The following is a 24,246-nucleotide window of genomic DNA, read 5'->3' on the forward strand; positions in this document are numbered from 1 at the left end:
CTCGATGGTCTCAGAGGCCTTTTCCAACCCCATGGATGCTGTGATTCTGTAATTCCAGGTGCAGCACTCCCAGCAGCACTAAGGTCCCAGGGGAGAGGGTTCACTCAAACATGTTTTCAATGAAGAACAGAAGACAGAGTGGGTAATGACTGTGAGAAGGATGGAAATCAAACAAGAAACTGCTGGAAGCTGAAGGAAAGGCCAGCTGAGAGCACTGCAGTCCAGTAAACCCCAAAGAAAAGTCTGGAACAAAACAGGATACAGATGCAGATTATCCACAAGGAGAATCACAGTGAACTGACACAACTGAGCAAGTCAAGAGAAGGCAGAATTCTGCCAAACAAGAGTGAAGTCTATGAGGGGGAAGATCTCAGCACATCTGATCTCCTCAGTGCTGCTCTTGGCTGCTTCTATTGATACTTTGAGGAGACTGAAGAGCCTTGTGCTGAGACACCTTTATACATCAGCAGACAACAGCAGTAAACATCCATTGTATGCAGCAAAAGGAAGATCAGAAATTCTGAAAACATTCTTCATGAACAAAACCCAGCAGCTGAAAATGAGTCAGGGGGGCAGAGATTGGCAAGAGCCATCACTGCACTGGTTTAACTGGTTTAACTGGTTTAACTGGTTTAACTTTAGCAGCTGTGCTTGGTCAGGAGCAGCCACAGTCACTGGACTGTCCCTCACCTGCCAGTGACTCAATCAACTCCTGATGTGCTGCTTTGGAAAAGGGGATGAAAACATTTTCTGTTGCTCTGCAGGCTCTAAGTCCTGCTGAGCATTTCCAAGGTGTCCTTCCTACCTCAAACATCTCCTGCTCTGTCCGTCTATGGTCATCCAGGAGCTGCTCCATGTAGGTCAGATTTCTGAACTTCTCCAGGTAAGTGTTGTACTGCTTCTGCAGCTGCTCCTCAATCTTCTCATACTCATCCATGAAAGCAGGGCTGGGAGAGCAAGCACAGGGAACTCACTGAAATCTGCCCAGAAAAGCTGGGGCTGCCCCATCCCTGGAAGAGCTCTAGGCCAGGTTTTATGGGGCTTGCAGCAACCTGGGACAGTGGGAGATGTCCCATGGCAGGGATTTGGGATGAGAAGAGCTTTAGGGTCTCCTCCAACCCCAGTCATTCTGTGATTCTAGGGGTCTATAAATATTGCTCTGTATATACAGAATTCTGAAATGCAACTTTGGCTTTGCAGCTGCCCTTCCATATCCACTAAACCAAAAAACCTCCTTTTTTAAGGTTTCACACTGCTTCAGAGAATAAAAGCTCAAGAAAAGCCCCTCACTAAACAATCCTGGGAACTACATAAAGTAAGGAGAAGGGTTTTGTGTAAAAGTCCCTTTTCCTTTCACACAGCACAAAGGCAGCATTTTGGCCCCCTCAGAAGGCACTGTTAGATTATTTATCCTGCTTTTCCATAACTGCACAAAGTGTGTAGACTTTGCTGGGGACCTTCTTGCTACAAAAGTGTCCTGGGTCATTACAGGTTTAATTAGACAGTATGATGAAGTGATGGTGTCATTACACCTGAGAGCTGAGTGCTGCAGCCCAAAAACCATTGCTGCTGCTCAGAGCTTCACACCCACCCAATCCACATCCTGCAGAGTGGTGCTGATAAAACAGGGATGTGAATCCAGGTCATTCCTTCCACCACTCCCTTGCCTAAGAGCTCTTTTTCTTTCTTTCTTTTTTTTTTTTTTTTTTTCTTTTTTAATATTAGGTCAGATTGGAGATTGTATAAACCTGCAAGTTAAGGGCCAGAAATCAACCCAAACTATGAATCTGAACACTCCAGTATCCAATGGGGCTTACAAGGAGGGAGAGGGACTCATCATCAGGAACTGCAGTGATAGGACAAGGAGCAATGAGTTCCAAGTGAAGGAGGAGAGGTTTAGATGGGATCTTGGGAATTAGGAATTGTTCCCTGGGAGGGTGGGCAGGCCCTGGCACAGGGTGCCCAGAGCAGCTGGGGCTGCCCCTGGATCCCTGGCAGTGCCCAAGGCCAGGCTGGGCAGGGCTGGGAGCAGCCTGGGACAGTGGGAGGTGTCCCTGCCATGGCAGGGGTGGCACTGGGTGGGCTTTAAGGCCCTTTCCCACCCAAACCAGTCTGGGATTCTGGGATTCTATGAATCTTCTGGCAGACTGTACCAGTGCCCACAGGATCTGATCCTAACAAGGGCTGCAGAAGGAATTTTCCAAACTGGTGGTGAACACCAGAAGCTGTGGGAACAGAGGGGCTGTTTGCACCAGTTCCACCCTTTCTGTTCCCTGGACTCCTTCCTGCAGTAGATACCTGCAGCTCATGATCTTACCGAACACTCTGCAGAGTCTGCAGCCTCTTCTGGCTCCTTTCCAACTCCAATTTTCGTTTTTCAATCTTGGCTTCCAAATTGGCTTCATCCAAAGCCACATTATTCAACATGTCTTTGGTCTTTTGGACTTCTTCCTGAAAGAGAAGGAAGGTGAACCATGGCTGGCACTGGGATAATTGCATTTTTCTTTCAGATGCTGAACATTGTTCTGGATAATCTCATCTGTGTTTACTCAAGTAGGCAGTGGAAATTCAAAAGTTCTTTGTGGCCAGGATAATGAACTAACTGGACATTTGCAAATGTAAAATACCTGATTTTTTTTTTTTTTTGGCCAACATTCTTAAAGAAGGAAAAACCCCATAGCTGTAGCTTCAATTTTCCTTCTCACTGAAGAAGCAGTAGAAGGCAGGAAGAAGCCTCTCTTTTGGCATCATTAAAGTCTTTTTGGATTTTATCTTAATGGAATCATTCAGGTCCTTTCCAACCTTAATGACTCCATGATTCTCTCTGAATAAACAGATGAGAAATGCATTTGTTTCTTGATACTATTTTAGGGAATTTTAAGCTTCCATAGTTTTTTTTTTTTCTCTTCAAGATACAAGTCAGTTTTATGAAAAACTTCCTGTATCTGAATATCTTCATCCTTTCCTAAGTTTTCTTTTATCCATTTTTTTTTCAAAATCTGGGAAGCATCTTCAACATTTCAACATGTGCTACAAGAACCAGGAGGGGAAGTGGGAATATTCCCATTGATTCAAATGAGCTGAGTACTTTCAAATGAGCTGAGTGTGCTCAGGCTCAAGAAAAAGAAACCATGAGCATCTTTTGAGGGAGAGGGAGGATTCCACTGCTGGAATTCCATGCAGTGAGTGTTGGTGCTGCTCAGCTCCAACAGCTCCTTCCATAAACTGGGCCAGGATTAATGAGCTGAGTGTGTGCCAGTGCTGTTTGCCAGGAATCCAGTCCCTCTCTCATGGAGGAGTAAGAAATGTACATTAACAACACTTAGTAATTCACACAGGTTGTGAGCACGAGCAAAACATAAGGGAAGATTGCCTGGAATCTCTCTTGGTTATCCATTGGTTGTTTAAACCTGGAACTCCATTCTTGTAGTCAAACACTTGGACTGGATACAGTTTGCAGTGAAATAATCGATAGGGAGTTAATTAACTGGGAGTTAATGAACTCCCTCCTCACACAGTGCAGCTGGAGGCTCAGAAATTCAGGAAGGCAGGCACTGGAGCAAGGACAGTGCTGGCAGTGCAGGACAGACACAGAGCCCCTCACAGCAAGCAGCTCAGGGGTGCCCTGGCAGGATCTCAGGGGCACAGTGCCAGCCCTCACTCACCCTGGCCAGCCCAGCTGCTCCCAGAGCCCAGGGACCTCTGAGGTCCCTCCTGGCAGCCCTGACTCTGCAGAGCTCACAGGGCTCACACCAGGGATAGAGTGTAGATTTCTGTGCTGATTTGGGCAATTTTTATCCCTCCTGTAGGGGGATAAAAACCCCTGCTTTGGGGTGAAGCCCCTAACAGAGGCAGGGAATATGACTACAATGTGTTTTTCCCCATGGGAGGGGCTAAGAGCAGCTCTTAGATGCATCAACTGCAGCTGCAGGTGATGCTTTTGGCACTCTTTACCCCAGGCTGTTGATAAAAAGAGCTAATTTCTTCTTGCAGCAGAAAAATTATAATTTTGCAATCAAATAAATGATATTTTGCTTACCAGAACACTGTTAATGGCAATTTTCATCACCTTCTCAGCCTCATTTATCTCCAAAGGTCTGCCAAGAGATTCTGTCCTTGCTTCCTATGAAATAAAATGAACCAATATATTTAAACACTAGACAAAGGACTAATTTATGCAGAACTAAGGGTGATCAAGCAACAATGATAGGATCATCTGCATAATAAATGGGGTAGGATTTAGTGTTTATTCACCAAGGCTGAGATGATTTAGAGACCAGGAGATGATGAAAAAGTGAGTTGAGACGAGCAGGAGGGAGCAATCAAGGCATCTTTTCCAAATGAGGTGAGTGCTGTGTCTGACTGCAGCTATTCTTGAAGACAGATTTTTGGCAACTGCTCTGATTTTACATGTGGAGCACAGAAGATTCCATCACCTGTACAACACAACCCATGAAAACCCCAGTGCAGGTGGAGGAGCACAGTGTCCCAAAAGTGTGGAGCTACAAGGACTGCAAAGGCACCAAACTGTGCCAGGCAGGTGGACACTGAGCACTGACCCTGCCAGAGCTGCAGGAGCCTTTGGACAATGCTCCCAGGACAGGCTAGGACTGTGGGGTGTCCTGTACTGAATAATCTCTGTGGGTCCTTCCCACCCAGGATATTCCATGATTCCATGTGCCTCCCATGCCCATGTGAAAATTGCACACTGCAGATGTATGGACATCTCTGTTTCTGATAACTGAGTGACTCAGACTCCTCAAAAACCCCCAGTGATCCTTGTTTAGGTCCTAAAGGATTTTAAAAATCCCTCTCAGCAGATTTGGGGACACATAAGCTTGGCTGTGCACTTGTCTAATTGATGCCTTAAACACCGACCTGGTCATTATATAAAAACTTCTGATTACTTGCTTGGCACTGGAAGGGAAGAGAGGGAATTTTGCAGATGTCCCTAAACAATCTTGCATTGGCAAAACATTTGGTAACAGGTTGATAAAGATGGAGAAAGCATCTCTCTAGAAAATATCTGATTAAGAACCTAAAAATGCTTTGTACACTTTGGCCCAAGCTGTACCCAGCCCACCACAGGAGGAATTCTGGAAGCAGATTCAATAACTTTGCTAAGATGCCATGCCAGACTCTCCAGATTGCACAGTTCAGCTCCAGCAGAGCCTGATCCCTTCCCACCAACTCCAGGGAATTGCAGGGTGAACCCAACCTGGGAGCTCATCCAGCAAAACAATAAAAGCAGCTTTTTGTGCTGAGCTTATTCCTCTGCTGGATCAGGTGTCTGAGTAATCCCAGCACATGCTGCACAAAGGCTCAGCTTCCTGGCATGAGAAAAGAAGGAGAGCAAACATTCTGCTGGGGAGAGTGACAGCAGTTACATCTGTTGGTGGCAGTGACTGCTCACACTGCCTGAAGTGCTCGTGAAGTGCAGAGAAAAACAAACTCCAAAGCAGAAAGTTTATTTGGGCAGCAATAAGATACAAAACTTCTGTGCAATACAAATTCCCAAATAATTCCATACATAAATGTTTTTGGAGGAGGGTGGGGGAGTAATAGTGTAGCTCAGTTGTCTGGGAACATTTACCATTTCAGAAGCTCAGCAAAATCCCTTTTTATTTGTGAGGCTCTTGCCAGACCCAGCAAAATCCCTGTTTATTTGTGAGGCCTTTGCCAGGCCCAGTAAAATCCCTGTTTATTTGTGAGGCCTTTGCCAGGCCCAGTAAAATCCCTGTTTATTTGTGAGGCCCTTGCCAGGCCCAGTAAAATCCCTGTTTATTTGTGAGGCTCTTGCCAGGACCAGCAAAATCCCATTTATTTGTGAGGCCTTTGCCAGGCCCAGTAAAATCCCTGTTTATTTGTGAGGTCCTTGCCAGGCCCAGTAAAATCCCATTTATTTGTGAGGCCCTTGCCAGGGCCAGCCTGGTGCACACACTGCCCTGCCAACTGGGCTCAGAGGGTCTGTGCCACAGAGCCAACACATTTCAAACAAAACAGCAGAGGAATGGGAATTATTGTCCTTTCCACTTGCAAAGAGGTCAAAGGAACAGCAAGGACTGCAATGTGTAATTATAAACAATTCCCTGAGCAGCTCCTGGTGAAACACCCCAAATATTCACAGGGCACTGCAGTGGGGCAGGGCAGGGAGCTGATGGGTTTGGAGAAACTTCTGAGGATCTGCCCTTTGAGGTGGAATAACTGATGCAACTTTAATGCCTTTCCTTCTTCTGTCTTCCCTCTAAGAGCCCTGAAGTTCCATGTACACACCACAGCCTTGCACAGAAATCCACCTCATTTTCTACAAGGTTCAGTCCTACAGCCACACCTGCCTGCAAAAATCTGTCAGGGAAATGCAGAGCAGGGGAAACACTGGAATTTGTATTTTCAGACTGTGGAATCAGGGTTAGCCTGGAAAAGGAGAAGTTCAGGGCAATTAAGCCCTCACACCCCAAGAGATGGAGAGGAGAATCCTCTGTGCACACAGCTCATCCCTAAAACTCTGCTTTGGAATGGGCAGAGTGACTTCAGTGTTACAACAGAGCCTCTAACCTAACTTGGACTCTCTGGAGAAACAAGTCTAAGTGGAAAAGATATTAAATATTATGGAAAAATAGTAATATTTAGTGGAAATAAAATGGAAACATAAATATATGTTGAGTCTATCAAAACCACTGATATTTTTTTTGTGGATGTCTGTCACAGCTTCCCTGGGTAACAGTCACTGGGCCATTTCCTGTAACCCTGTGAACAGTCAGAGAGGAAAGTTTTATCTTTAATATTTCTTTTCAAGAAGGACCCTTTGCAAGTGCACCCACTACTTCCCTTACTGGGAATCCCTGGGATCACATCTGGCCAATCCAGGGGTGATTTGGCACTGTGGTATCAGAATAGGGTGGCTCATGAGGGACATTCATCCCTCTGAAGCCAAGAGCTTCATTCCCAGTTAACAATGAAGAGCCACTATTGCAAAACCCATTCTGCAAATATGCCCAGGGAGGCATTTTCAACTGGTAATGGATTTCCATTTTTATGGACCAGAAGCTGATAAAGCAGCTCCCAGTGTGCCTGATGTATGGAAAAATGGATGCACTCTTCCTCTAAACTGCAGGAAGGGACCAAGAGAAGGAATTAGGCATGACCAGCAAGCAAGTCATTGATGATAAATGTGGTGTTTTGATGTTCTCAAAGTCTAGCAGAGCTTTCTAAACACCTTTTTTGTGGCAAGGAACAGAAATTAAAGCTTTTCTCCTAGCACACTGGTCTTGCTGTGGCTGCCCCATCCCTGGAAGTGCCAAGGCCAGGCTGGATGGGGCTTGGAGCCCCCTGGGACAGTGGAAGGTGGCCCTGCCCATGGCAGGGGTGGAACAGGGTGATCTTCAAGGTCCTTTCCAACCCCAACCATTCCATGGTTCTTTTTCTGAGTTTTTGACCATAGGTTAAATCTTTCTTTGTTTTCCAGGAGTTCTAAGCCTGATGCACACAGAAGTTTGTGACTCCTCACTGCCACTTCAGTCTCAATCCAGCCAACCCCACATCCCCTGATCCCTGCAAACAGGGCCCTGGCAATTCCAGCTGTCCCTGCAGGCCACAAAGCTCTCCTGTAGGGGTTTGTTACTCAGGGAATTCACTCACCCATGCTGGGATCACATCTGGCCAATCCAGGGGTGATTTGGCACTGTGATAGCAGAATAGGGTGGCTCATGAGGGACATTCATCCCTCTGAAGGAATCTGACCCTTCCCAACAGCCCATCTGCCCCCTCAAGGCATTAAAGTCATGGCAAATGAGAATTTTGCTGCTTCCAGACGATGCTGCTTGGTGTCCAGCTCATCTCAGCAGTCTCCAAAGGGTGTCCACAAAGACATTTCCCTACTCAGCAATGCAGAGCCTCAATCAGTGCCCCAAACCCTCAGCTATCCCAGCAGGTAAAACCTATGCCACAAGGAGGTCTGGGAGAGAGAAGCAAGTGGAAAACTTAATTTTTCAATGGATTAAAAAGAATCAGAAGTAACCTGCATGTGGTTCTGCTGAGGCAGGAAAGGGATGAATTCACACTGCCCTGCTCCCTCCCTCACCAGCTCCATCCATCTTCTGGCTCTGGAGATGATGCTCAGCTGACAAACCCCAGGATGTGCCTCCTGTGATCTTTCCACACCCTCAGAATCCTCACCTTTCATTTACTCTGTGCAAGGTTTGAGGACAGACTGCATTGGCAGAGCTTGGATCAGTCCTCAGCACTACAGGAGGTCACTTCATGGCTCCTTGGCCAGGAGGTGGCCTGGGATGTCTCCTCCAGACTGTGGGAACACGACAAGGAACTTCTTGTTCCAGAGCAGAAGCTAAGGCTGTGAGTGAAATTCCAAATACCAAATTCCAAACAAATTCTATATTCCAAATTCCAAATACAATCAGCTAGAAATGGCCTTGCATGGGCATTGTTGCTTGGTTCACAAAGGAGAAAAGGGCAGGATTGGAAGAGACCTGAAAGCTCCCAGGGACACCTTCCACTGGACATAACCAGTCCCCAAAATGCCAGGAGAAACGTGCCACCCACTGCTTTACAGCTGATGCATTTCTTCAAGCTAAATACTCCTGGGAAGGTGATACAAAATGATTTCTGACTTTAAATACATACACACAACTGCAGTTCTGGTTAAAGCTATATTGATTCAACAGTGGATCACAGGTGCAAGGGTTAATTTTGGACTCCCAGTTTGCAATAAGCCCTCTCCCTCAGAATGATGGGTTAGGCTTGGGTTAGAAGCAGGACTGTTCAAAAAAACCTGAAGCAAACCAAGTAATTCTCCAGAGTTGTGGCAATTTCAAGTTACAAATTTCTACTACAAGTTCTGTGTGTGGCAGCTCTGTAACCAAAGCCCACGAAATGAGAGAAATTCATTTATCAGCCTCCCTCAGGCACTGTCTCGTATCCAGAAGGAACATTTGGCAGGCGGAAAAATGGTTCAAACATTCCCAATCAAATGAGTTTTTGCAGTAAAGTTCCAAAGAGCAGGGAGTGATGGAGGCATCTCTGAAATCACATCTCCCTCTCCCCCCAGCTGCTGTGCTGGGAGGGGGAAAGAGGGAGGGAAGGAAGGAGGAAAAAAAAGGGAAAGGGAAAGGGAAAGGGAAAGGAGAAAGGAAAGGAAAGGAGAAAGGAAAGGGGAAATGAAAGGGGAAAGGAAAGGGGAAAGGGAAGGGAAGGGAAGGGAAAGGGAAGGGAAGGGAAGGGAAGGGAAGGGAAGGGAAGGGAAGGGAAGGGAAGGGAAGGGAAGGGAAGGGAAGGGAAGGGAAGGGAAGGGAAGGGAAGGGAAGGGAAGGGAAGGGAAGGAAAGGAAAGGAAAGGAAAGGAAAGGAAAGGAAAGGAAAGGAAAGGAAAGGAAAGGAAAGGAAAGGAAAGGAAAGGAAAGGAAAGGAAAGGAAAAGGAAAGGAAAGGAAAGGTTTTTAATCCAAAAGGTGGGAATAAAGAGATGCAAGTGAAGTGTCCTTAGTGCAAGGCCTGGTGCTGAGCTCACACTGCCTCAGTTCCACAGCTGTCCCTAAATGCCTCAGGCTCTCTGCAGAGTCCAATTCCAGCCTTTCCCAGCTGAGCTGGTAACAAGATCCTCAGTGCCCCCCATCAGTCTGGGAACAAGCTGGTGCTGTGGGCATCCATAACAATAACAGGGAGCAATGCCCAGAATTTATCTCCACAGAGTGGCAAACACTTCACGTGGCTGTTAAAAGCTTTAACCTACCAAATTCAGCAATTCCTTTATTTACAGGAGTGGATACAGGGAATAAACACTTTGTTCAAGAGCACAGATGGGCAAAGTGCCAAAAGGAGCATTAGAACACAAACCCACTGCATTGTCCATCTTCAGCACAAGCTAAAAGCCTTAAAAGAAAATATTATCTTTATTTTTCTTCAGTTTTACGGGGGTAAATAAAATGAAAGAGGTAAATAAAATGAAAACAAGCCAGGGAAGGTCAGAAATCTTTCTGCCTGCCAGCAGCACAGAGGCAGTTTTCTTCTGGAATATTTTTTGCTCCATTATCTTCCCACATCCAATAATTCAGCAAGTCTGAGCAGGGCAGCTCCCTGACAGGCTCCTGCTAGTGTGGCCCAGGACCTCTGGCAGAAGCAGAGTGGGAGGCACTCAAGAGTTAAAAACAGCCAGGAATTTTTCCTTTTGGATTTCCACTGTAGGATAATTCAAGAGAACCCTTCCTCAACTGAGCCCTTGAAAGTCTTATTACTGCTTTATTTTGAGCTGGAGAATGATTTGGAGCAGCTCATCACCCCTCCCTTCCCCCAAAGGTAAATGGGGCCATTTCCCCCCACCCCTTGCCATGTTTTTAGGGTACAGAGCACCACTGGCTTTTCCAACATCTTTTCCATGTGCAGAATGGCAGCTGTGTAGGTCCCAGAGAAGGGAGTGCACAGGGAAGCAGTGCTGCATTTTGCCTGAGTGCTGACATTAATTCCCTCGCTACTTTTCTTGATTTGGGGTTTGACAGTCTTAATCACAGACTGGTATTTTCAACAGCTTCTTTTCTCCATTCATTTAGTACTGTGTAGGAAGACAGAGAAAGAAATCCAAACAAAATCTCTCATCCCCACCTCAAATCCAAATCAACCCCACCTTCCCCATGCAAAAAACTCAACATGCCTGGTTATTCTTGCAAAGGTAACTGTAAATATTCTGAAAATTAAAGTTACATAGCAATGAAATGCTGAGAAAATGCCCCTGGCACGAAAGGAAACAATAAAGATGAAGATTTATTTCTCCATGCATGGAATTTGCATGGAATTGGCTTTTCATTTAGGGATCTCACTGTGTGGTACCAAGCTCATTCATCAGCTCCACTTAACTCCACAAATCCCAGCTGCAATTCCTGTGCTCCAGGATTGGACCAGCAAGACTGGAAGCTGCAAATGACCTTCCAAATGTAATGCTTAAATGAGTTTTTAAATAAAAATTCTGTATCTCCAGCACTGCCACAGGACACCAATAACCTACACTGTCCTCCTCCACAGCTGGGCTAGAAACAACATAGCTCCCACAGAACTCAGTAATTATATTTGGGATTTTCATCTGACAATCCAGCTTTGGGGGCTGTTTGGGATTTTTTTCTCCCATAATCTGAATTCAGCAAACCCTGTAGGTTTTGTTTCTTCCTCTGCTGTTAATGAAAGATTCTTTTTTAGCATTATAGATTAACTTGGGAAGCAGTTTAAATATCCAGAACTGTATACTCAGTCAGGGAATAAGGAATTTGCAAAGGCTACAGAAAGGCACAGAACCACATTTCCAAGAAATCAGATTCTTCCTCAAAAATATGTACATACATTTACAGCACTCTCTAGCTGCAATAAATCTAACAAAACCATTCCTCTAAATTCTTCTCTAGCTGAAATTTGTTTTCATTCAGAAAGTAATTTATTTTAAAAAAATGTTTCATGACTAGGAGCAATGAAATTTATCTAATGTATGAAGTTTTTCTATACAGTTTCTATACAAATTATGTACAAAAAGCCTCCAACAAAGAAGGTAAAGGTTGTGGAGCAAATTAGAGTCAACATTTCCAAAGGAAATAATGAGTTTTACTTCACTTTTCCCCAATGATCTTTCCCCAAAAGCTGCTGAGACTGAAAACAGATCGAGTCAACCCATTAGTGCCAAATGCTGGCATTTCCTTTATAGTTCCTGGAAAATGAAGCCATCTTCACTTAGGATAGAAGTAAGATTTATCATCAGCCTGTTGAAGCTTAGGTAGGAAGAGCTTTTATTTAAATATTTGGAGATGAATGGATTGGAAAAAGAAAGTGAAAAGAGGTTCAGGGAACATAAAATTCCCATGTTTTCAAATTCCTTTAAACACTATGACAGCTGTTGATAGATTTTGGCACATGCAACAGGTCTCAGGAGATAAAATGGAATAAAAAACTAAACCACTGCTCCCCTGCCCTTCAACAGCACAAACCCTCTGGCAGTGCCAATTAGTGTGAGCATTAATTAGCCAGGCCCTGCCAGAAGAAAATAACCAATGGAAATCTATAATCTGCACATTAAACAGCAATAAAAGGAATATTTATTTTAATGGCAACTAATTTGGTGTCTACCAGCAAAGCTCTACTCCCCACCCAAAGCAAGAATGAGCTTCAATTCTTCCCCACCTGGAATGGGGAGGGAAGGGCAGGCAGAGGATGCCATTGCTGAGGTCTCCTGATCCTCCTCATGAAGGATCCAGGGAGGATGTGGCAGATGAGGAAGGGCAATTCCTGACTGCCCTCAGCACTGACAAGAAGCCCAGACCCAACAGTGATGGAAAAACCCAGCAGTGTTTGGCTCCAAGCCTCTCCTGGGATGGGCAAATTTCATCATTCAGGTGAAAGGCAGAACTGGGGGCTGATCATTAAAAATTACAAATTCCACTGCCAAACTGGTTCCTGCAACCTCCTGACTTTTAAACTGAAACCTGTTTGCTTTGCTACACACTCATGTCTCAGGTTTGTTGCATGTCCCAAACTTGACATTTAACATGCCAGACAAAAATGGGTCCTTCAGGTTTAACAATCACTGAAAAACCTTGGAACCAGCCCCAAACCATAAGGAACAGAGCCCAAAAGCATCTTCTGCAGCTCTCTGGAGGCTCTCCCTGTGCTGTCACTGTCCCCTGCTGCCTTTAGGCCATGCACCCAGAGCTAATGGCACACAAGGTCACCTTTCCCAGGACAGCATTTCCTAAAGACAGCAAGTTCCATCTGCCCAACCTTTTTGCCAAACACAACCTGTGCACCTGGGCAGGATCAGCTGGCCCCAGCTTGTGTGCTCAGCCACAAGGACCATGTGCTCACTGCTCTCTCTGAGAAATCCAATCCTGTCAGAAATGGCCCCTCTAAGCAGGCTCCCACTCCAGAGCTCTTCATGGCCCCACTGAGAAGTGCCTGCACTGAAGCACTTTCTCATCTCCTCATTTTTCAGCTCTTGCTTTCAGCACATTCCACTTGTGCCTGGCCCTTTTCCAGGGCCCAGTTCTAAACTCAGTGTCCTCAAAGCCTTGATTTCAAGTGACTAAACAACACCCAATTCAAACCAATGCTTGAGTACTTTTAAAAACGCCTAAACTGATCTATATTTGACTTCTAGCAGAGTTACAGGGATTACAGGGATGCTGTACTCAGAGCAAAAGGGCTCAATGCTCCACTAAAGCAAATATTAACACATCACACAGCAGCTGTATGAAAACTCCTTCAAAGCCAAGAAATTAGGCAGAGTGCAAGAGGAGAAGTAACTGGTTAACAGTTCTGGGGCAGTGCTGCATGGAGCCAGCAGGAAAGGCAGTGTCCATGGAGGAACCTGCCAGGCTGCCAGCCACCCTCTGAACACCTGCACTCCATCACACAAGGATCTGGGAGCATTAATTGTGGAGGCTCAGAGTTTAGAGCTCTGAGGGGTGCACTCCCTCCACCTCAGACATCTGAACATTTCCAACACCATGCAGGGTCTCTCTCCTTTAAAATCCCTTTTCAGAAAATGAAGAACCTCCAGCACTGCAGATAAAGGCACTGAAGAAAATAATGGCAAGACTTCCTGGCAGTGTGCACTGACTTCACACACCAGCTTTTGATTTTCCAGCTAAGCTGAAGAACATGTACCCTGCAGGCTCTGAAGCCTCCAGCTCCTGCCACAAAAATAATGAGCCTTGCCCTTGGAAAACTAACAGCACTCATAATTTATCTGTTAGAATATCCATCCCCAGCACCACAGCCTGCACATGTATTCCAAACTGGGAGTATTTCAGTTTTCTGCTGAAGAGAAATGCCAAGCTGCTCTCTCAGGCTCCCTGCAGTGCAGCCATGAACAGGAGCAGGAAGGAAATGCAAACTGTCAGGCCCATTCCTTCAAACTCACAGGATATTCATGTCAGATGCAGACATTAATAAGAACTGAGACTTTTTCCCCTTTTTCCTTTGAGACACCCAGTGAACACAAGTTTCTCCACACTCTCCAGTGTGTACTTACCCTCAGCTCCACCTCTTTGCCAAGTAAGTCATAGAGGACTGCTCCTTTGGAGGTGATTTCAGAGGCAAGCTGTCTAGCTGCCTTCAAATCAGCAATCTGGGAACACAGCAACAGCACTGAGTAGCACAATCCCCAACATCACAAAGAATATCCACCATGGCCTTTCTCATTCTGATGTCAAAATTGCACTGGAGGTCTAAACTCTGCCAGAGGTTGTGCACCAGAATCAGAGTGGACAGAGTCTCTCTTGGCTTGAAACAGTCCAGGTGAGGCTCTGTAGGTACAGGTTTCTGAGGGAAACCCCAAATACTTTAGGCCAAGGAAAAAAACCCCACAAATCTCCTCAGAACTGTGGCTCAGCCAGCTGTTGATTCATGTGCTGCCCAGGACAAAGGGGAATATCTCCCTTTTCATGAGCAGAAGTAAAAACTTCATATACCAAAAGCCTGCAATGGAAATAATGAACTTTTGAGCATCTACCAAGTGTTTTTTTGTTATTTTTTCAGAGAGACACATCAGACTTACAGAGAGGAGAATCACTTCTGGGTCTGCCATTTTCTCAAGAATCACAGGAAGAGACCCTAAAGCCCACCCAGTCCCACTCCTGCCATGGGCAGGGACATCTTTCAGAGAAGTAGTAGCAGAAATTCCTCTTATTTAGCAAAGTGCTGGGTTTTTGGTATTTTGGTTTGGTTGTTATTTTTTTTTTATATTTAGAGAAGGTGCTTTTAAAATATCAAGAGATGGTTTTTATTTTAAGGGCTTGAACAGCTGTAATGTCTGTTAGGGTCACAGGAAGATTTCCCTTTCTTTCAATGCAGAAAATCAACTTTCAGTCAGTATTTTGCAAGCTCCTCCTGTTGCAAAAGTTTAGTAGGTAGAAAATAATCTTTATTCCAGCCTACTCCAATATTTCTATTGTGTCAACAGGATTTTAACACAAAGAGAACCAGTTTTGTGCCACTGTTGCCTTGTGTCCTAGATTGCCAAGCAATATCTATTCTATTTACCATCTGTTAGAGGAATGGCAGCTGTCTTCTGTTAAGTGGGCAGTTTTCTTATCTCTTCCACAAGCAATCCTCCCTCTGGGGAGAACCTGCTGATAACAGCCATTGATGTCACTGCATGACTGACAGGAATTTCAGCATCCCATTGGGAAATGCTCCACCCAGAGGGAGGAGCCAAGCATTCCTACCTGGATATAATCTGAGATTTTGGAACACCAGCACAGCTTCTCCACTGGATTCCCCAGAGGAACAGCAGCTGCCTCTTCCACTGGCTCTTCAGAGGAAGACTCCACCCTTTCCTACAGGATCCCTGCTCCAGCAGAACCAGCCCTGACACTGCAGGAGGGCTGAGCCACAATTCCAATGGTTCTGCTGCCAACAGCCTGACCCACAGGGTGTCAGGTTGTGTTCTGACTCTGACAGTGTTGTTTTAATTTACTACATTGTTTATTTTTTTATTTTCTTCCCTAATAAAACAACTGTTATTCCTGCTCCCATATCATTGCCTGAGAGCCTCCCCCTTAATGTCAAATTTATAACAAAAGGGAGGGAGGGGGTTTACAGTTTCCATTTCAGGGGAGGCTCCTGCCTTCCTTAGCAGACACCTGTCTTTCCAAACCAAGATACCTTGTATCATGCTTCTGGTTGAGAATTCAGAGATTAAAACAAATCACAGAGTCATATAACCCCACCTCCTGAAAATCTGACTTAAAACCCTTGCCAGAACGTTCTCCACTTAAATCCCAGCTAGAAAACAGATGAGTTTTCCCAAGTGAACACAAGAGTGGCAGTTTTGCTTACTTTGGAGCCCAGATCAAACTTGAACTTGGTGCTGTCCTCCTCGGGGAGGTGAGCACACTCCCCTCCCTGGGTGTTCATGGCCCCATAGAGCACCGAGGTGACCTTGAGCAGCTCCTTCACAGCGTGGCCATCAGCCTGGTACAGCTTCTTGGTGTTCAGCTTGATGTGAGCCTTGGTAGCCTTGGGCAAGAAAGAAACAATTCAGCAGTCACAAAGAACAGAATCCTCAGTTATCTGTGCTCAAAGCTCTTTTTGGGGGCACCAATTATTCTGCTGTACAGAATAATTCCCATTGGCCTGGTACAGCTTCTGGTGTTCAGCTTGATGTGAGCCTTGGTAAGAAACAAACAATTCAACAGTCACAAAAGAACAAAATCTGTGGGAATCCATAAAATCAGAGGGTTTTGGGAAAGCTGCAAAAGGCAGCCTCAGAGACAGCAGAACTGTGATTGGAGCCAAGCAGTAGCCATGAGATTGGTCAGCAGAAAAATTATGTAAAAAGTAGAAAAGTAAGGGCAAATAGAACAATGGTCTGTGTACTAACAATTATCTAGAATAACTCCCTAAGCTACAGAAAAGTTTATCTAGTGAGATGTTAGGAAGTTTGAAGCTTAATAATGGAGCTCTGTGCATTGTGTTTTAAGGTTCACAAGCAGGTCTTGTATCCAAAATAAGCAAGCATTGTTTACCCAAAGGTACCTGTGCTTACAGTGGTTGGATGGAACTACTGTCAATGTGCTTTTGCTTTGTGGGATTGGTCAGAAAACTTATAAAGTGAGTTGTGACATTGAGTTCTTGGTCTGCTGCCTGAGATGTGAGCTGCTGGCATCTTCCCATTGTCACAACCATGTAATGAGGCTGATGGTGGAAAATCAAACAGCTCAAGGCAGTTCCTCAGCAGTCCCATCCTTTTGGTGATTTGTACAGAGCCCCCAGCCAGCAATAAAAATCCTCAGTTTTCTGCACTCAAAGCTCTTATTCTGCTGTAGAGAGTAACTCCTCCTGTTTGGACCCTCAGTTTGTCTCATCATAATACTGGCATTTCTAGAAGAAATTTTTCAGAAAGCTGTGCTCTTTCTGCATGTCAGAACATTTGCAGAAAAACCCTCAAACTATCATCATCTCTTCCCTGAATAAAGATCAGCAAAAACCCTATGCACCATTTAAATTCAAATTAAGTTTAAGTGGAAAGTAAGTGCTGCCCAGATCTTGTGATGATGCTGCAGAGAGGTAAATTTCACCCTTAATGAGTTGCAAGAATGAGATCAGTTATCCTAATTTAACTGTCTTCTCTTCCAGCAGCACCTTCCAAATGTTTTATTGCTTCTCTCCATTTTTTTCCCTGCTATGATATTAGTGATTTTATTCCCTTGCCTTCCATCTCTGAAGGGTACAGACAGAACAATAAGGAAAAAAACACAAAAAATTCTAATCTTATCTTTTTGTGCTTTAAAGTAATAAAGGGGGAAAATTACTGTCTGTCAGAGAAAGGACACAAATGTTGTTCCTGAAATTCCTGGTAAGTTTATATTATAATGAATAGCCTCAAGGAGCCAACCACAAATTTCAGATTAAACTTTGAGGGAGTCTTTGTGGTGGCATAACAAAACAAGGAGGCAAAAAAAAAATTGATCACCATCTGTGGATCCAAAAATGTAGCTTAAAAATGACACATGAAGCACAAAAGTGACTTAACATCTGCTTTTCAGTGTATTTTTAAGATGAAACTTCTGCTGAAATGCTTCTCCTTTGGGAATGGTGCAGCAGATAGAGCCTATCCATGAGTCACTGGTGGTATTACACAGCTTTGGTTTCACAGTGCTCCTGGAAGGAATTCACATTTCCTCAGGCTCTGACAGAGCAGGATCTTCAAGCTGGGGGAAGACACTCAGGCATTACAATATTTGGTACAATACCATTCTAAGCTCCCTGTGAAACTAAAGAGAAAGCACCACACTTCAAACCATGGATTTGGCTCCAGCTTTGCCAAATAAACAAAGCAAATGGATGCTGGCCCATGCTTATCCAGGCGTATTTTGTCAAGACTTTTGACTTTAAAATCAGTTTTTAATTCCCAATAAATATTTTCCTCTTGCCTCTTTCATCCCAAAATCTCAACCCAGCAGAGGAAATGACTGTTTGTGTCTGTCTGCAGAGGCAGTGCCCAGGGAATGGCTGGAGCTGTGTTAGGGGAGGGTCAGGCTGGAGCTCAGGAAAAGCTCCTTCCCCCAGAGGGTGGTGGGGCACCACAGGCTCCCCAGGGATGGGCACAGCCCCAAGGCTGCCAGAGCTCAAGGTTCCAACTCAGGATCTTCTGTGATTCCTGAAAATTGAAGCCCAAACTTCCAGAACAGGCTCCTGGTGTTGTGCACCTGAGGCAGGGGAATACGAGACTCACAGTACAAAAAATCCCAAATTGTTTTTGAAATGCTGGTCTCAGAATGATCTCAAATGAGCCAAGACAAAGTGAAAAGCCAGGTAAGTTCACCTCCATTCCCTTGCAGTAGAAGCAATCTAAAAAATTAATTGCAGAAACAGCAAGTATTCCATTATAGGAGAAGTGGTCATTAAATTGACAGACTCTGTTAAACATCCCCTATCCAAAAGGGACTGATGCACTAAATTATAAAAGATGTTCTTAGAGACAGAAGTTCTATTTTCAGCTTCATTCACCCTCAAGAGAGTAAAATCAATGTCTAGTAAGAGGAAAAAAAATGTTTTTCATTCAAAGGCTACTTAAAAAGAGAAAAAAAGCACAGACAAGTATATATATTTTTCAGACTGGCACAATGATACTGTGGAGTCAAGAAGACAACTTCATGTTTGGAAAGTCACCTCCACCACTTCATCTTTGAGACACCTATTTGATTTGCTGTTTTATTATATAACACTTTTAGTTTTACAGAACTATTAGAAACCACAGCTGTTTATTCTGAGGATCAGATGGTTAAAATGCACCAAAAATATAAATATTCAGTAAGAACAGCCAGAAAATTTGCTTAACTTCACAATCTGCTTTATTAATATCATGAAGCCAAATTTTCTGTGATGTCTGACTCTTGCAAAAGGTTTTGTGCCCTTAGGTTGCTGAGTTTGTTTTCATGAATGAATTTCTATGAGATGAACTCATTAGAGGCTTTTTGTTGCACTCTGCCTCAAATTTGGATCCAGGTGGGTTTAGGCAGGAGCCAGGTATTGAGCCCCCCTGATCAGGGCAGCTCTAGGGGGGGAAAAGATTAAAAACCCACCTAAGGCAACCTTGCAGGCACTTCAGAACTTTGGGGTGTGGGCACTTTTGGTAAGTTCTCAAACTGCCAGGAGCACAGAGCAGCAGTTAATTAGTGTGGAAAATTAACACCTCCTCAGTGCTTGTTCAGTAAAGCAGAGCAAAGCTCCAGCTACATTCCCTGGTGATGGATCTGTCCTGCCATTCTCTTCTGAGACAATTCTGTCTCCATCACATCTCCCATCTGCCCACGGATGCATAAAACCATTAACTCCTGGGGAAGATAATTGTGGACTGCATGGACAGTGAATGATTAAGGAAATGTCTACAAGCTTCTCTCATCCTGAAAATGCTGAAAACCTACAATAATCATCACACTAACTTGTAATATTAACTGAGAATAAGTACAGGATGACTAAAGTAATTTCCATTAATTTCATTTTCTGAATCATATTATGTAATTCTTCAAAACCCCTGGGATTTCTGACATGAAATCAGCTATTGAAAAGCATCATATTATTTCTGCTTCCAGACTTGTGCTTGGAGGGGGAAACCCTCCAAAACAAAACAGATCTGTTCATCTTAAGATGCTCCAAGGCTCAAAAGTACATTCTCATATGTACAGGAATGTACCCTGCTCTGAACATGGCAAAATTAAGAGAATTTATGCTGCTAACTATTCACAAATGACAAGAGAAATATTGTTAAAATGACATTTTAATATGTTTTAAGATTTTTTAAAAAGTATTGCAATTCAACTTTGGTATAAGGATAAAAATTTCCATTGCTTCCAGATCCAACTGCAGCCCCAGAAAGTTCTTTTCACATAATGAAGAGTGTTAATCTAAGTGTGTGATAACATCAAAGGCTCCCACTGCTTCCAAACAACATTAAGTTTATGAAGGACAATGCTATTTTATTCCAATAGACTAAAAAATCTGATGGCCCAATCCAAATATGCTCATGCATAAAAAAATTGATCTGAGAAAAACCCACATGCCCTAATCTATGGGAAATCTCATACAACCAATACATGATTCTATATCATCATGAAAACACCAGAAATTATCATAATTGAAGCACAGAAAAGAATCAGGCATCCAAAGTTAGCAATAACCAAGGTGGGATCTCTTCTAAAACAATTTAAATGGTTTAAAAACATTTCCCATCTACAGCTGTGTCTTCCACTGTTGCCTTTCATAAATTAGGAGAGGTAAGGATGAACATTGGTTTAGATCCCAATTTAGATCCCAATATTCTATTTAGATCCCAGTATCATATTTAGATCCCAGTGATCATTGGAATGAATATTGATTTAGATCCCATTTTAGATCCCAATATTGTATTTAGATCACAAATTATATTTAGATCCCAGTGAATACTGGAATGAACATTGGTTTAGATCCCAATTTAGATCCCAATATTGTATTTAGATCCCAGTATCATATTTAGATCCCAGTGAATATTGGAATGAACATTGGTTTAGATCCCAATATTGTATTTAGATCCCAATATCATATTTAGATCCCAGTGAATACTGGAATGAATATTGGCTTCTATCCCAGTTTAGATCCTAATATTGTATTTAGATCCCAGTATCATATTTAGATCCCAGTGATCATTGGAATGAATATTGGTTTAGATCCCAATTTAGATCCCAATATTTTATTTGGATCCCAATATCATATTTAGATCCCAGCTCTGCAGACAGAAGTACAGAATGTCAGTAACAGCCTGCCCTGGCCTCCTCAAATTTCCAGCATCACAGGACACAGGATCACAGAATTGTGGAATGGTTTGGGTTGGAAGGGGCCTTAAAGCTCATCCAGATCCCCCCCTGCCATGAGCAGGGACAGCTGCCACCATCCCAGGCTGCTCCAAGCCCTGCCCAGCCTGGTCTTGGACACTTGCAGGGATAAAGCAGCAGCAGAATGCAGCACAAACTCAGCCACCCTTTGCAGGGAAGCTCTGTGGGGTTAAGAGAAAGCTCTAAATCTGCCATGGGACCAGGATTTCAGATTTTCAGGGTTTCAGCCCGAGCACAGCTCCTGGGCACACTCACCATGAACTGAGCCACAGCTTTAATGAAGAAAACCCGGTCCTGCTCTGTCTCCACATCCCCAGGAATGTCACTCTGAGGTTCATACCTGTGCAAACAACAGCTGGAGATCAGAACAAGGTTCTGGCAACATCTGTGAGACAAAAATCAAACTCAAAGTAAGCACAGACTGGAGAATAAATGTGTAAATAAATTCCTGCTGCAGACTGGGGCACGCAGGGCTGGATGCACACAGGGGGTTGTACAAACTGCAGGAGCTGTAAAAGCTGACACACTGCACAAGTTCATAGCCAGACATCATTTCAAACATCCTCCTTTCACAAGTGAAGGAAATTTATGGAAAAGCAAACTGAAATCTGTGAAATGCTTAAAAAAAAGGTCAGTGAGATGCAGAAACTTCTAGAAGTGGCCAGGCTGCAGGGAAGGATAAAAGGAAATTCAGTGATTTGGACCCTCAGTGTGACAGCAGCATTTTAAAGATTATTTAGGCAACTTAATCCAAGTAGTTCTGAATGGTTGTGAGTATATCCCTATTTCATTACAACTGCAAGAGTATTCAGCAAATTTCTAACAACTTAATGGATATTAATTATTAATCCAGGCCAAAAAATAGCAAACAGGAAAACTGGTCAATGTTGGTTTCAATTATAGTGTTCTACCTTATAATCTTAAAAAACCTCTTAATTTTACATTTAAAACCTCTTAATTTTACATTTAATCAGGAGAGAGAAGATAATGTATAATTCAAATAACACTTCAGGATCCAGAAATATTTAACCAAAGTCTGTTAATGGGTTAAGTGGGTGTAAAACTGCAGCTGGACAGTAGAAGATTAGAACCAAAGCATTTTATTTCTTTTAAACACGTGGATGCAGGACAATACCAGGCTGAACAACAAGGCAAGAACTGGCTGGGTTTTGGTGAATTTCCCACAATAGATCACCCTGTTTGGATAAAAGGTCAGACATGGACAGGATGGCTGAGGAATTTGGAGAATATGTGAGAGAGATTAAGGCTACTTTTAAATGAGTGTGCCCACAGTCAGGGTGAAACCTCTGGCAGCCACTAGCTTTGCTACTCCAGACTGTGTCATTAAGCCAAAATTCTGCAAACCATCACATTTCTATCTGGTATTTAGAAGAGCAGAGCTCAAAGAATGATTAAATACCCCTGACTTCCCTCATTTCACAGCACACCATCAGTTCCCAAGCACACTCCCCACATCTCAGCATCAGCCCAACATTTGCTGGCCTCATCACCAACCTTTTCACCAGCCACAGCAGCACTTCTGACACAAGCATGAAGTTTGGGGTGTGGAAATTCTCCATGGATATCAGTCGAGGATACCCCAGCGCCCTCATCATCTCAGTAAAATCTGAAAAATGAGGAAGAGCAGGGATTTCTTCTTTTATAGCCAATAAGGGCTTTGCCAAGATTGCCATCTCCCACAGAGTGCTGCTTAGTTACCATGCCATACAAGTACTGTTAAAAAAATTAAACCTCAATAATTAATAGAAATCCTATCATTTAAACAGAAAACACGCCCAAGTGAAAACAGGCGTTTCTGAGGGGATTCCCTGAGCTGGAACAAGGCAGACACAGCCTCTCCCTGCACACACAGCGTTCAATTTGTTCCCTACGGGCGGGGGAATCCCGCCCTGCAGGGCTGCGCCACCCCCGGCAGCGGGGACCCCTCCCCGGCAGGGACCGGCGGGCTCAGCCTCGCATCCCCCTCAGCTCCGTGTGCGGCCCAGCGGAGCAGCGGAGCCCCCCGGGAGGCCCAGCCGGGGGTGCCGCGTCCCGCCCGGCCCGGCCGCGCTCACTGCGGAGATCGCGGAACGACATCGCCGGGAGCCGCGGCCGCCGCCGCTCTGAGGCAACGCGCTGCGGGCGCTACGGCGGCGCGGCGGGGCCAAACCCCGCGGGAAGCGAAGCGTGCGGCGGGCAGGACACGGAATCACGGCATGGCGGGATAAACTGAGGGCAAGAGCGCGCTGAGATCAGCGAGGCAACCCGCGAGCCATCGCCACCGTGGCAACCACACCAGAGCACTAAGAGCCATGTCCATCGCCACCGTGGCAACCACACCAGAGCACTAAGAGCCATGTCCATCGCCACCGTGGCAACCACACCAGAGCGCTGAGAGTCACGTCCAGGCCTTCCTCAAACACCTCCCGCCACAGCGAATCCACCACACGCGTGGGCAGCGCATTGTGGTATCAGCCTGTCAGGGAAGAAATTTTTCTTAGTGTCCAACCTAAACCTCGCCTGGCGCACTTAAGACTGTGTCTTCTTGTCCTGTCCCTTGTTCGTTGGAAGCAGAGCCAGTGTGAAAACCACCAATCACTTGTTTTTAAAATTTTCAAAGTTTAATAGTAATAAAATGGTTATAAAAATAGTAATACAATTAGAGTAATAATAATTTGGACAATTTGAATTAGGACAATATGAGACAATAAAGACAAAGAGTTACGGACGTCCAGGTACCTTTTCTGGGCAGCACGAGCCCGAAAAAGGACCCACGTTAACAGAGGATTAACCCTTAAAAACAACAGCCTGTTGCATATTCATACACCTCATACATGATGCATAAATTCCATTCAAACACAGGATTCTGTCTGGTCATCCTCAACTTCTTCCTCTGAATCCTAACAGCGCATTCGAAGCAGGAAGAAGTTCTTTTCTTCTGATAAGAGAGCAATAAATTCTTTTTCTCTGAAAGATTCAGGTGTCCTGTGGCTGCTACCTCGCTGCAAGTCCTTTCTTTAAAAAATATATCCTACATAGCACAGTTTCTATTTTAACATTTTTTATAACCTAAAACTATATTTAACACACTACTTAAGAGAATTAATGCAGCATTACTTTCTAACACAACACATATAATATTCATTTTAATATTTGCAAAAAGCCAATCATAAAATTGAGGGAGCTGGGGGACTCAGCCTGGAGAAGAGGAGGCTCAGAGGGGATGTCCTCACTCTCCTCAACAGCATGGCAGGAGATGGAGCCGGGGGGGTTGGGCTCTGCTTCCAGGGAATGAGGGACAGGACAAGAAGACAAAGTCTTAAATGTGCCAAGAGAGGTTTTGGTCATATTTAAGGAGGAATTTCTTCCCATAAAGGGTGATGAGATATT

At 44.3% G+C, this 24,246-nt stretch overlaps 2 protein-coding genes across 5 annotated transcripts in view; both read right to left on the reverse strand.

The window, feature by feature from the left end:
- Window positions 1-759, reverse strand: part of LOC139598276 (uncharacterized) — a 5,601-nt gene extending 4,842 nt beyond the window's left edge. Inside the window, exon 1 of the mRNA XM_071444465.1 lies at window positions 1-759. This exon is cut by the window's left edge and continues 4,425 nt beyond it. The gene's annotated coding sequence lies outside the window, so the exon portion shown is untranslated.
- The window catches only part of CLUAP1 (clusterin associated protein 1), a 63,090-nt gene extending 40,054 nt beyond the window's left edge, over window positions 1-23,036 (reverse strand). For 2 of the 4 annotated variants that reach the window (XM_071444464.1, XM_071444463.1), the window contains exons 1-8: window positions 22,932-23,036; window positions 22,372-22,483; window positions 21,112-21,196; window positions 15,824-16,003; window positions 14,016-14,111; window positions 4,040-4,123; window positions 2,318-2,451; window positions 806-947 (exon numbers count right to left, since the gene is read on the reverse strand). In XM_071444464.1, coding sequence (XP_071300565.1) covers window positions 806-947; window positions 2,318-2,451; window positions 4,040-4,123; window positions 14,016-14,111; window positions 15,824-16,003; window positions 21,112-21,196; window positions 22,372-22,483; window positions 22,932-22,953 — 855 coding nt within the window. In that variant the 5' untranslated portion in view covers window positions 22,954-23,036. Of the gene's footprint in view, window positions 1-805; window positions 948-2,317; window positions 2,452-4,039; window positions 4,124-14,015; window positions 14,112-15,823; window positions 16,004-21,111; window positions 21,197-22,371 lie in introns of all 4 variants that reach the window. The other 2 variants (XM_071444462.1, XM_071444461.1) reach the window with 1 other exon arrangement.
- Between the last annotated feature and the right edge of the window lie 1,210 nt (window positions 23,037-24,246).

This window comes from Agelaius tricolor, unplaced genomic scaffold (assembly GCF_023055355.1).
Source record: "Agelaius tricolor isolate 1412-34295 unplaced genomic scaffold, bAgeTri1.0.p SCAF_19, whole genome shotgun sequence".
NCBI lineage: Eukaryota > Metazoa > Chordata > Aves > Passeriformes > Icteridae > Agelaius > Agelaius tricolor.